The sequence below is a fragment of the Ursus arctos genome, unplaced genomic scaffold (genome assembly GCF_023065955.2).
Source record: "Ursus arctos isolate Adak ecotype North America unplaced genomic scaffold, UrsArc2.0 scaffold_6, whole genome shotgun sequence".
Classification (NCBI taxonomy): domain Eukaryota; kingdom Metazoa; phylum Chordata; class Mammalia; order Carnivora; family Ursidae; genus Ursus; species Ursus arctos.
This window is the reverse complement of record NW_026623078.1, coordinates 51,117,847-51,133,632: the sequence shown is the minus strand read 5'-3', so window position 1 is coordinate 51,133,632 and position 15,786 is coordinate 51,117,847. Positions and strand designations below refer to the sequence as shown.

The window sequence follows — 15,786 nt, the reverse complement described above, 5'->3', positions numbered from 1 at the left end:
CATGCATGGTTATTAATATTAATAGCCATAAAAGAAATTCAAGTTGATAATTAAGGCTTTAGATAACTGGCATTTTAAAAATAAATAAACCACCACATATACACTTACAGGTAGAGCTGGCGTAATTTAAGATCACTAAATTATGATGATTGGGGATTATACTTTATTAATCTTTCAAAATTATAAGCAAATGTCAACACTTCTGTTTCACTTCAGGTTTCTAAAAAAAAAAAGATGTAGGTATAGGTACAAATATAGATTCCATTTATCATCTATTCTGGGTAGCCTCTCATAGAATTTAGGTTTCTCAATAGGTATGTGCATAAATGGTGTATATAATATACACACACGTATGTATCAGTCACATGTGCTGAGAAGGCAGACTGACATAAGGGACAATAAATTTCACAGCATTTCTAACTACTAACTTGATTTTATAATATATGAAAGGATATCCCTCAGGACCACAGAGAAAGAACAAAATTACCACCCTCTGAGTATCTGAACATGTTCTTTGCTTAATGGTGACATGGGCAGAATCAAGTTAATGCTGACAACTCCCTGGGAGCAGTTTATTTATTACAATATATTAACCGATCTGTGCTCATAGATGTAAAGATATTAAAGTATCACCTTTGGAGGAAATCCTGTATTAAGTTTCTCAGAAAACCATGTCTCGGCTAATAGACTACAAAACAGTTTTATTATTTTAAAATCGCAGGACTTCTGGTGCCAGCCAAAACTGTAATAAGCTCACTGCAACTTAACTCTCATGCTGCTTACAATCAAAAACTTGAAAGAAAATACAAAAAACAAAGGTCTGAGGACTCGAAAAAGTAAACAAGAACAATGCAGACTGGGGGGGGGGGTCAAACTTGCAGATGTGAGCCCTACAGTGCTGGGTTTCCCATTTAATTTGTTTTCCCTCTTTGAGAGGGAGCCTTAGGTTGCGGTGCACAGTGATGGCAAGAACAGCCAAAAGTCCTTATGTCTGGGAAATAAGGTCCCTGTGGTTTCAAGGGCATAGGAAAACCTGCTTGAAATGAGTGGAAATACTGAAGTTCTCAGAAGAGAAACAGAAACTACAGAAAAGAACCAAATAAAAATTTTAGAACTGGAATATTCAATAGAAATTATTTAATATGAAGAACAGAGAAGAAGAAAGAAAACAGAAAAAGAGGGAAAAAAAAGAATGGAGTTTCAGGGATCTGTGGAATAATTATAAAAAGTTTTATGTTGGTGTCCCCCCAAAAGAGGAGAAAGATTGGTGCAGAAAAATATTTAAAGAAATAATAGCTAAGATGTTCCTGAATTTAGTTTTAAAAAGCATACATTTATAGAGTTAAGGAGCTCAGAGAACCTGAAACAGGATACATTCAAAGAAATCAAGCCCAGACACATTATAATCAATCTATAGAAAACCAAATATAAAGAAAAAAAATCTTGAAAGTAGCAAGAGGAAATTAACACATTACATATATGGAAACAATGATTGTGATTACCATGGATTTCTCATCAGAAACCACAAAGGAAAGAAGACAGTGGGACAATATCTATAAAGACTCCAATAAAAAGACTACTAGAAGTAATAAAGGACGTCAGTAAAGTTGCAGGATAAAATTAATATATAAAAATATGTGTGTGTTGTTTCTATACACTAATAATGAAAGTAGCAGAAAGAGAAATCAAGGAAACAAACCCATTTACAATAGCATCAAAAAGAATAAAGTACCTAGGAACAAATTTAACCAAAGATGTAAAAGACCTGTACACTGCAAGCTATTAGACACTGATGAAAGAAATTAATGATGGTGCAAATAAATGGAAAGATATTTCATGTACATAGACTGGAAGAATTAATATTATTAAAATGTCCATACCACCAAAGCAATCTACAAATTCAATGCAATCCCTATCAAAATTCCAATGACATCTTTCACACAACTAGAACAAATAATCCTAAAATTTGTATGGAACCACAAAAGACCATAAATAGCCAAAGCAATCCTGAGAGAGAAGAATAAACCCAGAGGTATCAGTCTCCCTGTTTTCAAACTATACTACAAAACTACAGTAATCAAAACAGTAGGGCACTGGCATAAAAACAGACAAACAGATCAACGGGATAAAATAGAAAGCCCAGAAATAAACCTACGCACATATGTTCAACTTATGTACAACAAAGGAGGCAAGAATATGGGGAAAGGATGGTCTCTCCAGTAAATGGTACTGGAAAAACTAGAGCTACATGCAAAAAGAATAAAACTAGACTACTATCTTACACTATATATATAAAAATCAACTAAAAATGGATTAAAGACTTAAATGTACATCCTCAAACATAAAATTCCTAGAAGAAAACATAAGAGAGCAAATTCCTTGATATCAGCCTTAGTGATGTCTTTTTAGATCTGACTCCAGAAACAAATGAAACAAAAGTAAAAATAAACAAAGGACTATATCAAACTAGAAAGCTTTTGCACTGACAAACTGAAAAGACAACCTACTGAGTGGGAGAAGACATTTGTAAATGATATATCCACTAAGGGGTGAATATCTAAAATATATAAAAACTTCTATAATTTAACAAAAAAGTAAACACTCTGATTAAGATATGGGCAGAGGATCTGAAGAGACATTTTTCCTAAGAAGACATATAGATGGCCACAGGCATATGGAAAGGTGCTCAACATCACTAATCATCAGGGAAATGCAAATCAAAACCACAATGAGATATTACCTCTCACCTGTGGGAATGGTTATTCCCACAAAAACAAGAAATAACAAGTGTTGGTTAGGATGTTGTATACTGTTAGTGGGAATGTAAATTGGTGCAGCCACTATGGAAAACAGCATGAAGGTTCCTCAAAAAGTCAGAGCTACCATGTGCATACACCACACACACACTCTGAAATACTACTCAGCCATTAAAATGAATGAAATCTTGCTACTTATGACAACATGGATGGACCTTGAAGGTACTATGCTAAGCGAAATAAGTCAAAGAGAGAAAAACAAATACCATATAATTTCACTTAATATGTGGGATCTAAACAAAACAAAACAAAATTCAGACTCATAGATACAGAAAACAGATTGGCAGCTGCCAGAGGGGAGACCCTCATGGGTGAAGGAAATTAAGAAGTACAAACCTCCAGTTATAAAAGAATTCATGGGGATAAAATATACAGCATGGGGAATATAGTCAACAACATTGTACTAACTTTATAAGGTGACAGATGTTAACTAGACTTACCATGGTGACCATTTCATAATGTATACAAATGTTGAATCACTAGGTTGTATACTTGAAACTAATATAATACTGTACTATATCTCAATAAATTAAAAAAGAGTATAAATACTGCAAAAAGATATAATATGTTACTTCTTTCATTTTTAACTTATCAACTTTTTCCAGACCTTTCTTAGAAAGTTAGCTTCATGAGTCCAGACTCAGGAGTCCAACAAATCTTGTTTTGAATTTTAGGTCTGTTTATTTTTAGGTCTGTAATCTTGGACAAGTTATTTAACTTCTACAAACTTCAGTTTCCTTTTTTCTAAGATGGGATTATATATAACATTTCCCACAGAGTTGTTAAAAGGATTAAATGAGATAATGCATTTGAAGAAGTTAGTACAATGTCTGGCACAGAATGAATACTCAGTAAGTGCTACTTGCTTCTTCAATTTTTTTCGCCATTGTATTTTAACTAGTTACTTTCTGATACATGTCTCCAAATCATGAAATTCATTTTTAAGAAATGTGATAATTTATATTGAGAACTCTTTTTGGATAATGTAAATGTCCAAGTAAGACACATTTTGTGTAAAGAAAGGCATCCACAAGAATATTCTGCAAAGGGTGCTCCTGGGAAGTATGTAAGTCTTCTTCCTCCTACATGGGAACTCCTGTAGGTAATTGGCTCATAATCTTCACTCTAAGCTTCATCTACTGAAATTGGGTTCCACGTTTTTTAAAACTTTAAAAAATATATATATATATTTAAAAGATTTTATTTTTAAGTAATCTCTATATCCAACATGGGGCTTGAACTCCCAACCCTGAGATCAAGAGTCGCATGCTCCACCGACTGAACCAGCCAGGTGCCCACAGGACTTTTTTTTTTTTTAAACAAAAAGTGCTTTATTATTTCAGCCTAAGAACTAATTATAATTCCAATGCACATCTTTGATATGAGCCCTGATAATTTCGCTGAACTTAGTATCTCCTAGTAGAGGCCACTGAAGTATCCCACCTATAAGCGACTACAGCTGAAAGAATTTAAGGAGGGCCCTGGAATTCAGATTTATTTTCCCATTCCTGCACCTCGTTTTGGCCAATGCTAAGCAGACCCCCAAACAGGTATCAGGTATACACGCATGTGTTCTTGAATCATATAAAACATCAACCTCAGCACCATTCCCATCTTCACTGCCCCTGGAGTACGTACTGGATTGCAGGCACTCAGTAAATGAGAACACGTTTAAGGAAAGGAGGCAGTGCTTGCTGGTAAATGTTTAACAACTGGCTCTCAAGAGTAGGAGAGCTGACTGACAGCATTTGCCAATATATGTGGCAGAAATATTCTCACCATGGCCGATTTAAACTACCAGTGGTTTAACAACTGTCTTTCAAAGTTCCTAAAAATTTAATAATGAGCCCTTGCAAGCCAGTTTGAGCTAGTTCCAGCACACCAATGGAGAGAAGGTGAGCAGGCCGTCTAGGACATAACCCTGCTCTTCCTTAGCAACTGGCTAGTTTTCCTTTTCTAAAGTAGAGGACTTGTACTACACTTCCGCAAGAGCCAAGGGCTCCTTTGACCCTACTTCGTTGGGCTGAAATGAATCCTGATCCCCACACCTGCCATCTACTCTCTAGGAGCCTGCCGTGTAAAATGGCTCTCCTTAATGCCAAGACTGAACCAGCCTGACTTCCAGATTGGACAAATTCTCCAAATGCCTCACTGCTGGCTTCCATCTGCTAGATGGGATCACCTGATAGCAATAAAATGCCTGATTTATACCTAGGCTTGCTAGGACCTTCTTCCAATACTGAATCTTAGATGGCCCAGCTACGCTTTCCAGTTTCCCAGCCAAATCTCAAATTCTACATTAACTCGGGGAAAAGGTGTCTATACCTTGTTTGACCCTATTTCCACTAGCCCTTGCTGTTTAACAGCCAATACGTTTTAAATCTGAACCCCTGATCACCTTCTTACTCTTAAAAGGCAACGAGCTTCAGAAGTTCAATATAATTATTATAATAGAGGATTCTCGGTGGTTATAAGAAAGGTATGGCTGGAGAAACAAGAGCCAGTTGGCCAATACCACTAATAAATGTGTTTGCTATACATGTATAAACATCTTTAAACCATCTTACCTTACTAATAAACCTTCTCAAATACATTTAATTTAATGCTGTTATAGCAAGTTGATTAGATCAAAAGAATACCAAAAAAACAAACTTCATTTTTTAAGGTGTTTTTTTTCCCCCAACCTGAACAGCTGCATTAGTATGAAAAGCATACCTATGGGCTATTAATATGAAAAAAAGCTTTACTTCCCAATCATTGGAAATTCTTAAGGATTTCTATAGGCCAGAAAGAACCCTGTTTCATTCAGCTCTTGAAAAAAAATGAATATTCAGAGGCACGGTAAGAACGCTAAGGCTAAACCTTGATACATTTCAAACATTTACTTAAACATGATTCAGCTGTGGGATGCGAACTTTACATATTTACATATTCCGCGGAGAAAAGAAGTCTTGTCTGGTCTGACAGCTGTTTTCTGTTTGATCGATCTTGATACGTTGGGAATAAAACTTAGTTATGTAGTAGCAGTTATTAGCACTCCAGTAAATTTGAAGGCTCTTACCTGTACATTTGTAATCAGAGGCTACCCCTTTAAGCACAGCATCAAAAATGGATATTTCCACTCGCTGCTTTCTGTGGTGACAACTTAGAAGCAAAGAAGGCTGGGACACAATAAAGTACAAAAAAGGTTCCAGCTGCAAGTCACCAGTTCCTCTTCGTCCAGGCTGCCGAACGACAGTTATACCAAGTGCTTGTCTAGCAGATGACCTTGTGGCTGCATGAAGACTTTCAAGAGAGATGACCCCTAGTTTTTTCCCTGAAGGAAAAGCTACGCTGCTGCTCAAGAGATCTTCCGCTGTTACGGTAGAAATACATGGCTGGCCGGGCTTAGCAACATCTGAATCAACTTCTGGCAGATTTAATGAACTCTTGCCTGCTTTTTCATTATCCTTATGCTCTTGCGATTTTGATTTGGGTATGGCCGTACAGGAATAGGTCATTAGTGAGATTCTACTTGCAGTAATAAATATGTCAAAGGGAATAAAATTGAGATTTTTTACAATCGATGACTGGCGTGAGGGACGGGCGATGCGATGCTGACTGGTACCGCTGTGCTGCTCTATTTGTACTATTCGGATTTTAACACTGTCACTGCCAATTCCACTATCCTGAGCGCCACTGTACCGGGATGAGGTTTCAGCCACGCTTCCATCACATGTATCCATTTTTTTCTGTTCTTGCTTAGAGATCTGTAAGGAAAAAGAATAATTTAAACTAGTTACGTTCCAAGTGTTATTATATATAAAGGACATTATAAATGTTAAAAATGGCTCTAGCATAACTTGTATCAGAGTTTTTGTAAAAACAAAGTGACCATTTAAAAAACTATTCATATTAAAATTCCAAGGAAATACCTGGGAAAAAGCATCAAATGTGTGTTTCTATTATTTAAGGAGACTTTTGGGTCTGAGTCAGACTTCCTTTCTTTGGACTAACAGTCCAATTAAAAATGCCTCTTTAAAGAATTATGTTAGTATTCTTCACAGTGATTTTTCAAGTAGTGCAATAAACTATTTTCGAATCATGATTACTATTGGTTGAAATGATATTTTAGGCAGATGTAGTTTATATTGCTTACCTTTGTCATTACAGAATTAATTTGTAAGTTTTTGGATAGGAAGAAAGACAGGGAAAAGTCAACAGTATTAAATTATGAAGGACAAAGAAAAGCAAACTAAAATAAAATTATTCAAAACGAAGTTTATTTTCCTCTTTAATAGGACTTGAAACAAGAGTAAACGTAAGTGATGAAGCAAAACGTAAGTAATTAAAGTCCTCGAAGGTAGATTTTTCCTTTGGGCACTAAAGGCTACTCATTCTCAAAATTTTCCATCAACCACTCCTTACGTGGAGAACAAAGAACAACTTGGTGGCAGCACCGCACCCGAGATCTCTACTTTGCTTCTCTGGTTTCCCTTTCTTAAGTCTTCCCAACCATCAGTTTGTGATATGCTATTTGTAGTAGGCTAGATGTTTCACTTGGTTTTTCCTCCAAGTAACACAGATTCATTAAAGAAACCATGGCCAACCTGAGAAAAAAACCAAAATCCTCCCGACTACCATCTTATCTCCAAACAGAGCCAATGGTAATATTTTAGTGTACTTTCTTTCAGTATTTCTCCCCCACCTGTGCAAAAAGGTGCCCCCCTCCAATCCCTGCTTGGTTATGATCATACCATAGAGCCAAATTGTACTCAAATTTGGCATATGCTAATATACTCTTCCTGGCTTTCTAAAAAAGCTGCATAATACTTCATTAGTGTTAGGAACATTTGTTCAACCATTTTCATATAATTGGATATTCCAGTTTTTAATTTTTGACAACAAATCTCTATGAAAAACATCTAACATTTCCTTAGAACAGGCTCCTAGAAGTGGAATTACTAGGTAAATGGTATAAGAAAGTTTAAGGTTACCAATATTGTTAACACCCTTCCAAAAAAGGCTACATTAATTTATATTAGCACCATCAATTATTCCCTGGGTATTGCTTATCATTTCTTAGGCCTTTCTTTAACTTGATCGATAAATATTATATCATTTTTCCACATGGCACAAATTATGAGTTGCTTATGAAAATGTTAAAGGGCTGTTAACTAATTCAGGACAATGATGTAACGGTCATTAAAATTTTTTAAATATTTCTTGCCTATTGATTTTAAAGTGGTTGAAGGAGATACATATTGTTATAAAAGTCCAACACGAACTATCTGAAGCAAAAAACAACATAGCTCTGTTCTTTGAAGACACTATGTCCTTTTCAACCATTCTTTCTCTACGGTGCTATTTCCCTGCCTGGAGTGCCCCCCCCACCCCCGCCCCGAGCTTGCTGTAGCTGGCAAACACAGAGTTATCCATCGAGACTCAGAACAAATGGCACTTGTCTGAGAATTGTTCTCTCATTCTTTTCCTGCTTGGTGATCCTAGCACTTGACACATACTTCAATTTTCTCCTGCAATGCTCTGTAGTGGCACTATTAGATAGTGTTAAAACATTGACAGGCTTTAGAGGCAGATGGATGTGGGGGCAAGTCCTTTACTTTCTGACTGTATGATTTTAGACAAATTACAAACCTCTCTAAGGCTCTATAACCTCATCTGTAAAATAGGGATTTAAATTTGATCTCAAGAGTATGAGGATTCAATGAGCTAATTTGTCTAAAGAGGTCAGCATAGTGCCTGGTATACAGTAAATACCCAATAATCGGCAGCTGCCACAGGCCTGTCTCTTTACCAGGTGAAGGACTGCCAGAGGGACTGGGCCACATCATTTGGCTTCTATATATCACTAAGGAATACTGGAGAGCCTGGCACACTGCAGAGAGGATCCATAAATGTTCGATGATATGTTAGTTTCTGAAAGAATATTAAATAAAAAAATTGCTCTGCAGCCTAGAAACACATGATTGCTAGTATATAAATACGTGTGGACACAGACTGCCCATATGCTGTACTCCTGAAGGTCTTTCTAGATATATTCACGGGCTCTTTCCTAATCTGTACTCTCCACCTTGTGGGCTGATCACACTTCTGCTTGCTTATTCTCACAGTCTCTGCTGGGTCCTCAACCTCACACTGGGGACATTAATACCCAGCCCACAAAGCTGCTTCAGAATTAAATGAGTAATGTGTTGAGTACACACAGTGGTGTACAATAAAGAGCAAGTTAAAAAAAAAAGAAGTCACCTTCTTTGTGAAGACTTCCTCAACACTTCCAGATGGTGCTAGTCTTTCCAGCTTTTACACTTTCATAACAAACTAGTATTTACTATAACAGCACTTTTCACACTGTGTTCTGTCTCAGAGCAATTCATTGTAAGCAATTGAAGATAAAAAAAAAAAATACCACTGAGTATATTTGTTATTTGCCAAACATTGTTAGCACAAACCCACATTTTCTATACCAAGTGTTACAACCCTTTGAAGGGGGTAGTGTTATCTCCATTTCACAGGTGAGGAAACTGAGGCTTAGATTAATCAATAGGTCCAAGGTCAGTCAGATATCAGACTATCGGTAAGAGGGAACGCCATTAGTATTCCTAGCACACACCATACTCCCCGTAACATAGCAGAGCTTAATCATTATGTGCTGACTGAATAAATAAGTGAACACATTTAACTTAAAAATTCAGTAAAATAAAAAATAAGGCAATTATCAAAATAATTTAACTTTAAAGCTATTATAAAAATTTCAAATATACCTCCAAATCCATTACTAAGAATTCTCAAATAATACATGAAAAAAACTAGTCAAGGATTTACTGCCCACGTTTTGACACATTACAAAGAAAGTATCTGTATACAACATAATAAAGAAATAATAAAGAATTCCTTTAGGTTGAGTTCTGTGGCAAACTCGTATCCAGAACTCAACCATTTTTATTCTATCAGGAAAGGCGACCACAGTTCACTCCACAAGACTACTTTCTATGCATACAGCATTACATTTTCTTTTTCTGATTTAGAGATTTGTATTTAAAATCTGGTCTCTCCTTCCTTAAAGTAAATTAAGGGTTCCCTAATGGTGTTAACATGACAAAACAAACTGCCTATAGGCAGATATGTAGTGTCCAGCCCTATTATGTGTTGAGATTGCCACATTCAGCTCTAGTCAATGTCAAGTAGCCTGATCTTGAGATATAAATAACCAGCAAGGGCAGGATGGCAGCTATCAGCTTGGGTCACGCAGGTTACTGAACAGAAGTCAGATGGTAACTAATTCTAGTCACTACCGAGCAGAATGGAATTTGAACCAATGACCCAGAGATGAAAGACTCAATGCTCACTGGGGGAAAAAAAGTACAACTTTCTCAGTACTAGGAAACTAAATTCTTAAAACTGGGTTAAAAGCCAAGATTTCCTCCATTTTTCTAAGTTTCTGCACTATTTGTAGCACTGAAATAAATAAGCTGATGATTTTTGAGACATATTTAAAAATGCATTGGTTTGTCACCAGTTCACTGCAGATTTATCTGTTATACTAAAGAGTATCTGGCCTGCTCTTGAGAAAAGTTTTATAATTAATTATGTGTGCTAAGCCCTAAACTTGGGCATCAATTTACTATTCCTTTGTGGAAAGAGAAAAGTTCACAACGTAGTAACTCTGAAAATAACTTTTGCTTTATTATCGTCTGAGGGGACTAATAATTTAAGTTGTCAAAAAAGAGCAATATCTGCTTGCTGTTAGTGAATGCAGCAGAAACATGGATCTCTGGGCAGTGCTGTTACATCAGCTCTCCCACTCTTTACCTAACTCATTTAAAATGAACAATAAAAGTTTTCTTTAATTAGCTACTGGTGTGCATTAACATGATCATGATTAAACCATAAAAACCAACTGTACATTACTCTGGTCCCCTCTTCCATATGTTTCGAATTATTCTGTTTGAAAATGTACTTTGCGTCCCTTTTAAAAGTTCGACCTTCTGCTTTCAGAGAATTAAATGCATATTACTGCAGTGAAGAAGATAATGTTTCAGACCTCCAGGCATATATTAAACACACTGGCAGCACTTGAGACAAAATGCTTTACTTATTAGATACTTCCTATTCTAAACAGTGTCATCAAAGGCTAAAAACAAAATCCATATAAAAGCTGCACAATGCTTCCACACAGAACCCGTGCCAAAATCCTTGTACTTTCCAACTAATGAGGAAAGGATGTGTACTCTTAACATATGAATGTAAGATTTTCCAAGCATTCACTTTAGGAAACTGGGCTATTGATTCCATATGGGTTATGTTAAATGAAACTGTATTGGTAAAATAACCTTTAAGATATCTGGCATGATAACTATAATTAAACAATATTTAAAAGACTAAAACAAAAGGGAATTTGGTTCCACAATGGCTAATTAAAATAAAATGAAAAAACACAGCATGCCATCTATCAAGATAAATTGTTATTGTTTAAGAACTATTTAAATACTGTTAAAATATACTTTTAGATAAAATCTGAAAGAGCTGGAAAAATATTTGTGGCTTAAAAATGGATAGTTTGGTGAAGAAAAAAGTATAGGACTCTGAAACTGTATGCGGAGATAACAGCTTTAAAGCCTTGAGCACAACCAGATGGTACTTAAATCAGAGGAATTCTACAGTTTCACTATCAATGGGTTTCAGTATGAGAAGATTTTTCAATAGCTAGGAAAACATGTCAAGGTGATAGTTTACTTCTTCGATCATTTCAGCGCATTTTCCCATCCTTTCACAGCTCTCCGTGGTGCAGATACGCGCCACCATGGGGAAGGTGCTGAAAGCTGTACCAGTAGCTGGGGAGCTGTAGCTAATTCCTCCTTTTCATGTATGGAGATAGGTAAGTTTACTAGCTCACCCTGGAGTCTGGCAAGAGCCACAGTCTCTCAGGAGCAGTGGCTAAAACCATACTTAAGTATGTGACAATACCAGAGAATGCATTAAAATCATTTCAAATGACATTAATTAGATGTTCTTCAGTGACACCGCAGAGCAGAGGAAGATAAGAATGACTGACTGAAACTTCTGGTTTGGCCGCATCGACATTTTTAGGAGCACATTAAAAAAGTCAGCCTCATTAATAAAAATGCTGCAAATAAATGGATAAATTTTTCAAAGAAAAATGTGTCGAAACCAACCTCTTGAGAATGACCAAGGTGTAAAACAAATACAATTTTTGCTTTGACGGATGACAAAAAAAGGCAATTCAGCATCTATTCTAATGTTTTAATTTGCATTACTTCTTTTAATTTATCATTTTAAGGAAACCTTAACTATACAGGAACATCGATATATCTATATATTTTCCCACCTTCCTAGCATAATTATGGTTCCATAACAGCAACACTGAAGTAGTATTTCTACCATGCAAAGCCATACTTCAACCTTCATCAGAGTATCTTTTGCCAATCACGAGATCATTTCTCACATCTTATAAATTATGAAAAAATCAAGTGTGAAACCACAAAATCAAAGTGACAAACACATCTGTATATCGCTGTGACATTTATTCTAATTTTACTGTCCTTGATAAAATGTAGTAATGTTTTCAAAGAAGATCTTATAAAATCAAACACAATAAAAAAAATCAGTTAAAAAAATCGTTTACAGAATTTTAATGGCTTCACATACTGGAATTACAAAGGAGAGTTTTTACCAACTTGAAAAATTATGTGCCTATTGTCTAAATATTCGCAAACATCCTCTTCTGGCTGTATCTTTTAGAAGTTTGGGTTTGGGGATGGGTTGGGGTGGTGCTGCTGGGAGAGGTTCCTTGTATATCCCTTTAACACAGAGCGTACTCTGGAAGCTTTACATAAATAGGAAATTGTAACAATCAGCAAGACAATTCAACTTGATGAATTAATTTAATCAAGCAAACAACAAAGTATATCTTTAAGTCTCAAATTTTGGGGATGTCAGCATTGCCCTTGATAAACGTGTTATTTTATACATGAATTACCATCGCAGCTCAGTAACGTACTAGGTAAAAATTATCTAAGCACATTAAATTAGTTAAAAAAATAGAAGAGTAAATTGCCTTCTATATGAAGCATTTCCTTAAGTGTCACCAATCCATGTTATTTTTTACTTAAAAACCAAACTTGAACAAGCACATGTGCACTTGGGTAGTACAAATACAGAGTGTTTAGAAAATCAGGGCTTTTTATATTTTATTTCTCTAAGCCAAATGTTCTACCAGATCCCACATAATATAATTGTTCCCAGTTGGATGGCAAAAAAAGTTTTCACAATACTGCAGTAATTATGCAAAAGAGCAGAACTAATGATACCCATCACTGCTTAACAAATAGAATGGTAAAGAGTACTATAGTTTCAACTTTTCCCTTTCATGAAGTTACTTTTCCGGCTCTTTGAAGTAACAATATGAGGCCACTACTGCTTGCTAAGTATCAGTTCAAATATTCACATTTCAAGACCAGCGCTAAATGCAATAAAAGCAGCATGGAGATAGTTCAAGCAAGGTTGTGTTTTACTGTAGCCCATGTTTGGTCTATTGTTCTAATTAAAGTTGTAAATTACAAAAAGGGACCAGTTCTAGTGCTAAACGGACTCTAATACCTTGATCATTATCAGTGTGTTTCAATATGATAAGCCAAACAAATAAAAAAAAGTATACACACCAACCTACCCACACAAGTTCAAATCTTATGGAGATTTTATCTGCAGTGTTGACCTTTAAACTTTCGTGTCTGTCTGTCCTTTTATACATATATGATTTCATAGCATAAGCTCATTTTCAGGAGCTTCTAAATTCATGGAAAAAAATTAGTTCCAGGTGAAACTTTGCATAGAAGGTCTTAACTGAAAGTTTACATTCTCTCTCCCTCTCTTTCTCTACGTCTATCACATATAAAGTTGGAATAGGTTGGTCATTCTTGTTCAAGGAGACCAGATCTAACTGATTTATACTAACTTCTGCATTTAAGTTTGACTTGTTTGCTTTTTGTAATGAATTCAGTTTTTAAAAAATAAAACTTGACACAGTCCGGGAACTTGGATCTTAATCAAAACGGATGCCTTTACATCGGAAACAACAACCTGCTTTGAAATGGCCACAATGTTAATTCTTAAAAAGTGGCTACTGTGTGTACAAGGTAACTACTCTTCATACTCATGAAATCCAAGGTTCATTCCACCGATGTCAATGTGGAAACCATTTTGTCTCAGGGCTGCTTAAAGATTTTCAATAGGATTAAATCAGCTGCAAGTCCTTATTATATCAGGGTTTACAATTGTGTCTGAGTCAGAGTCTGTTTCTCATAGACTTTTACTCAGAGACTGACTTAGATTGGCTCCTTAGAGCTAGTCTGATTTTACTAGAAACAACTGTATCACATCAGCCACTCTCATAAACTTGCCTTAAGATTGAATCAGCCCTGACCCTGAAGCAGATGAAAGTTTACCGAGCCTATGCATTCTCTGTTAAGAGTCACAGAAAAGTTTGCATTTAGTTTCTGCAGCAGGGCAGAAGTAGAATATGCTTATTAACCATTCTAGCGGGCCTTTGCCTTGCAACTATGAACCTGATTTTCTGATAAGAAAACTATAGAACTTGGAGAACTTTCTATTGATAAAAAATACATACAAATTCTTATTTGATTATTTTATCCTTCAAATCACATATACTCCTTTACGGAAACTATGTAGGGTTTATGGAAATGAAACAAGAGTATGCTCTTAAAATGAATTTTTCCCTCGTTTTCAGTACAAGTTAAAAATAATGAAAATGGTTTAAGTATATCCATAATTAACTTTATCCAGTAGCTGGTTTTCACTGCCAAACAGAACATAGTTATTTAACAAAAATACTGAGCTGATTTTATTATATATTTTATTTACTAAATCTAAATAAGCCTGGTTTGGTTAACTGTAGATTCTCCTCAAAGCAAATCTGAATCTTGGTATTCTCTACTATGTAGAGACAAACTTTTATTGGCTACCCGTTCACGTCATGATAGCAGATCAAATCAAAACTGAACTAAAGCTACGTATTGATTCTCTGTGTTCTCATATGTTGTCAATACCTTAATGATGCATGCAATGGACTTGAAATGCAAAATGGTCAAGATGTTAGAGAAAAACATGTGCTTATGCCCTGCAGCCAATTCTTCTTTTCCATTAGAAGAACTTTGTTCTGTGCTGCTACTCCATAAAAATCATCACTAGGCCAAAATGCCCTTCCGCACAAACTGCTTTCATCATAGCCTCTCCCTTTAATCCTTACAAATCTGAACTATTCTCTAAATCAGGTAAATATTCCTAATAATAGTTGAGGTCAGCTAGCCCTACACCATCAGTTAATTTTCATATACTGATATGTCCTAAATAATTCTTGCTGTTCTGAGAAAACAACTTTTTGTATATTAATGAAGGTAATCCAACATCTTATCTTAAGAATATTCTTTATCATGTTGAATTGCTTGAATAAAAGTTCAGAAGTTAAAAAGAAAATGTAGATGAACTCCTCCTAAATATCAGGCATCATCTCTACAAACATTAAAGGAGTAGATAAGTCTGGAAACTCCTGAGAAAACTTTCTCAAAAAGCTTTTTAATAAATTTTAAATAAATTTTAATCATAGCTGTTATATGATTACTAGATGATCTTATCAGAATGTCTCTTGTTAATACTGAATTTCAGAAGATGATATTCACAACAGTTTATCAAATTAGCATCATTAAAGAGAAGTGTTCTTAGTATTTAAAATTTACATCTCTCAAAACTACTCTAAGAACAAAGATTTTTTTTTTAAAGATTTTATTTATTTATTTGACAGAGAGAGACAGCCAGCGAGAGAGGGAACACAAGCAGGGGGAATGGGAGAGGAAGAAGCAGGCTCCCAGCGTAGAAGCCTGATGTGGGGCTCGATCCCAGAATGCCAGAATCACACCCTGAGCCGAAGGCAGACGCT

General features: G+C 35.6%; 1 protein-coding gene across 18 annotated transcripts in view; it reads right to left on the bottom strand.

The window, feature by feature from the left end:
- The window catches only part of VPS13B (vacuolar protein sorting 13 homolog B), a 765,680-nt gene that overhangs the window by 201,924 nt on the left and 547,970 nt on the right, over positions 1–15,786 (bottom strand). For all 18 annotated transcript variants that reach the window (XM_044382679.3, XM_048212588.2, XM_048212589.2 and 15 more), the window contains one exon: positions 5,878–6,565. In XM_044382679.3, the coding sequence (XP_044238614.2) occupies positions 5,878–6,565 (688 nt within the window). The remainder of the gene's footprint in view (positions 1–5,877; positions 6,566–15,786) is intronic.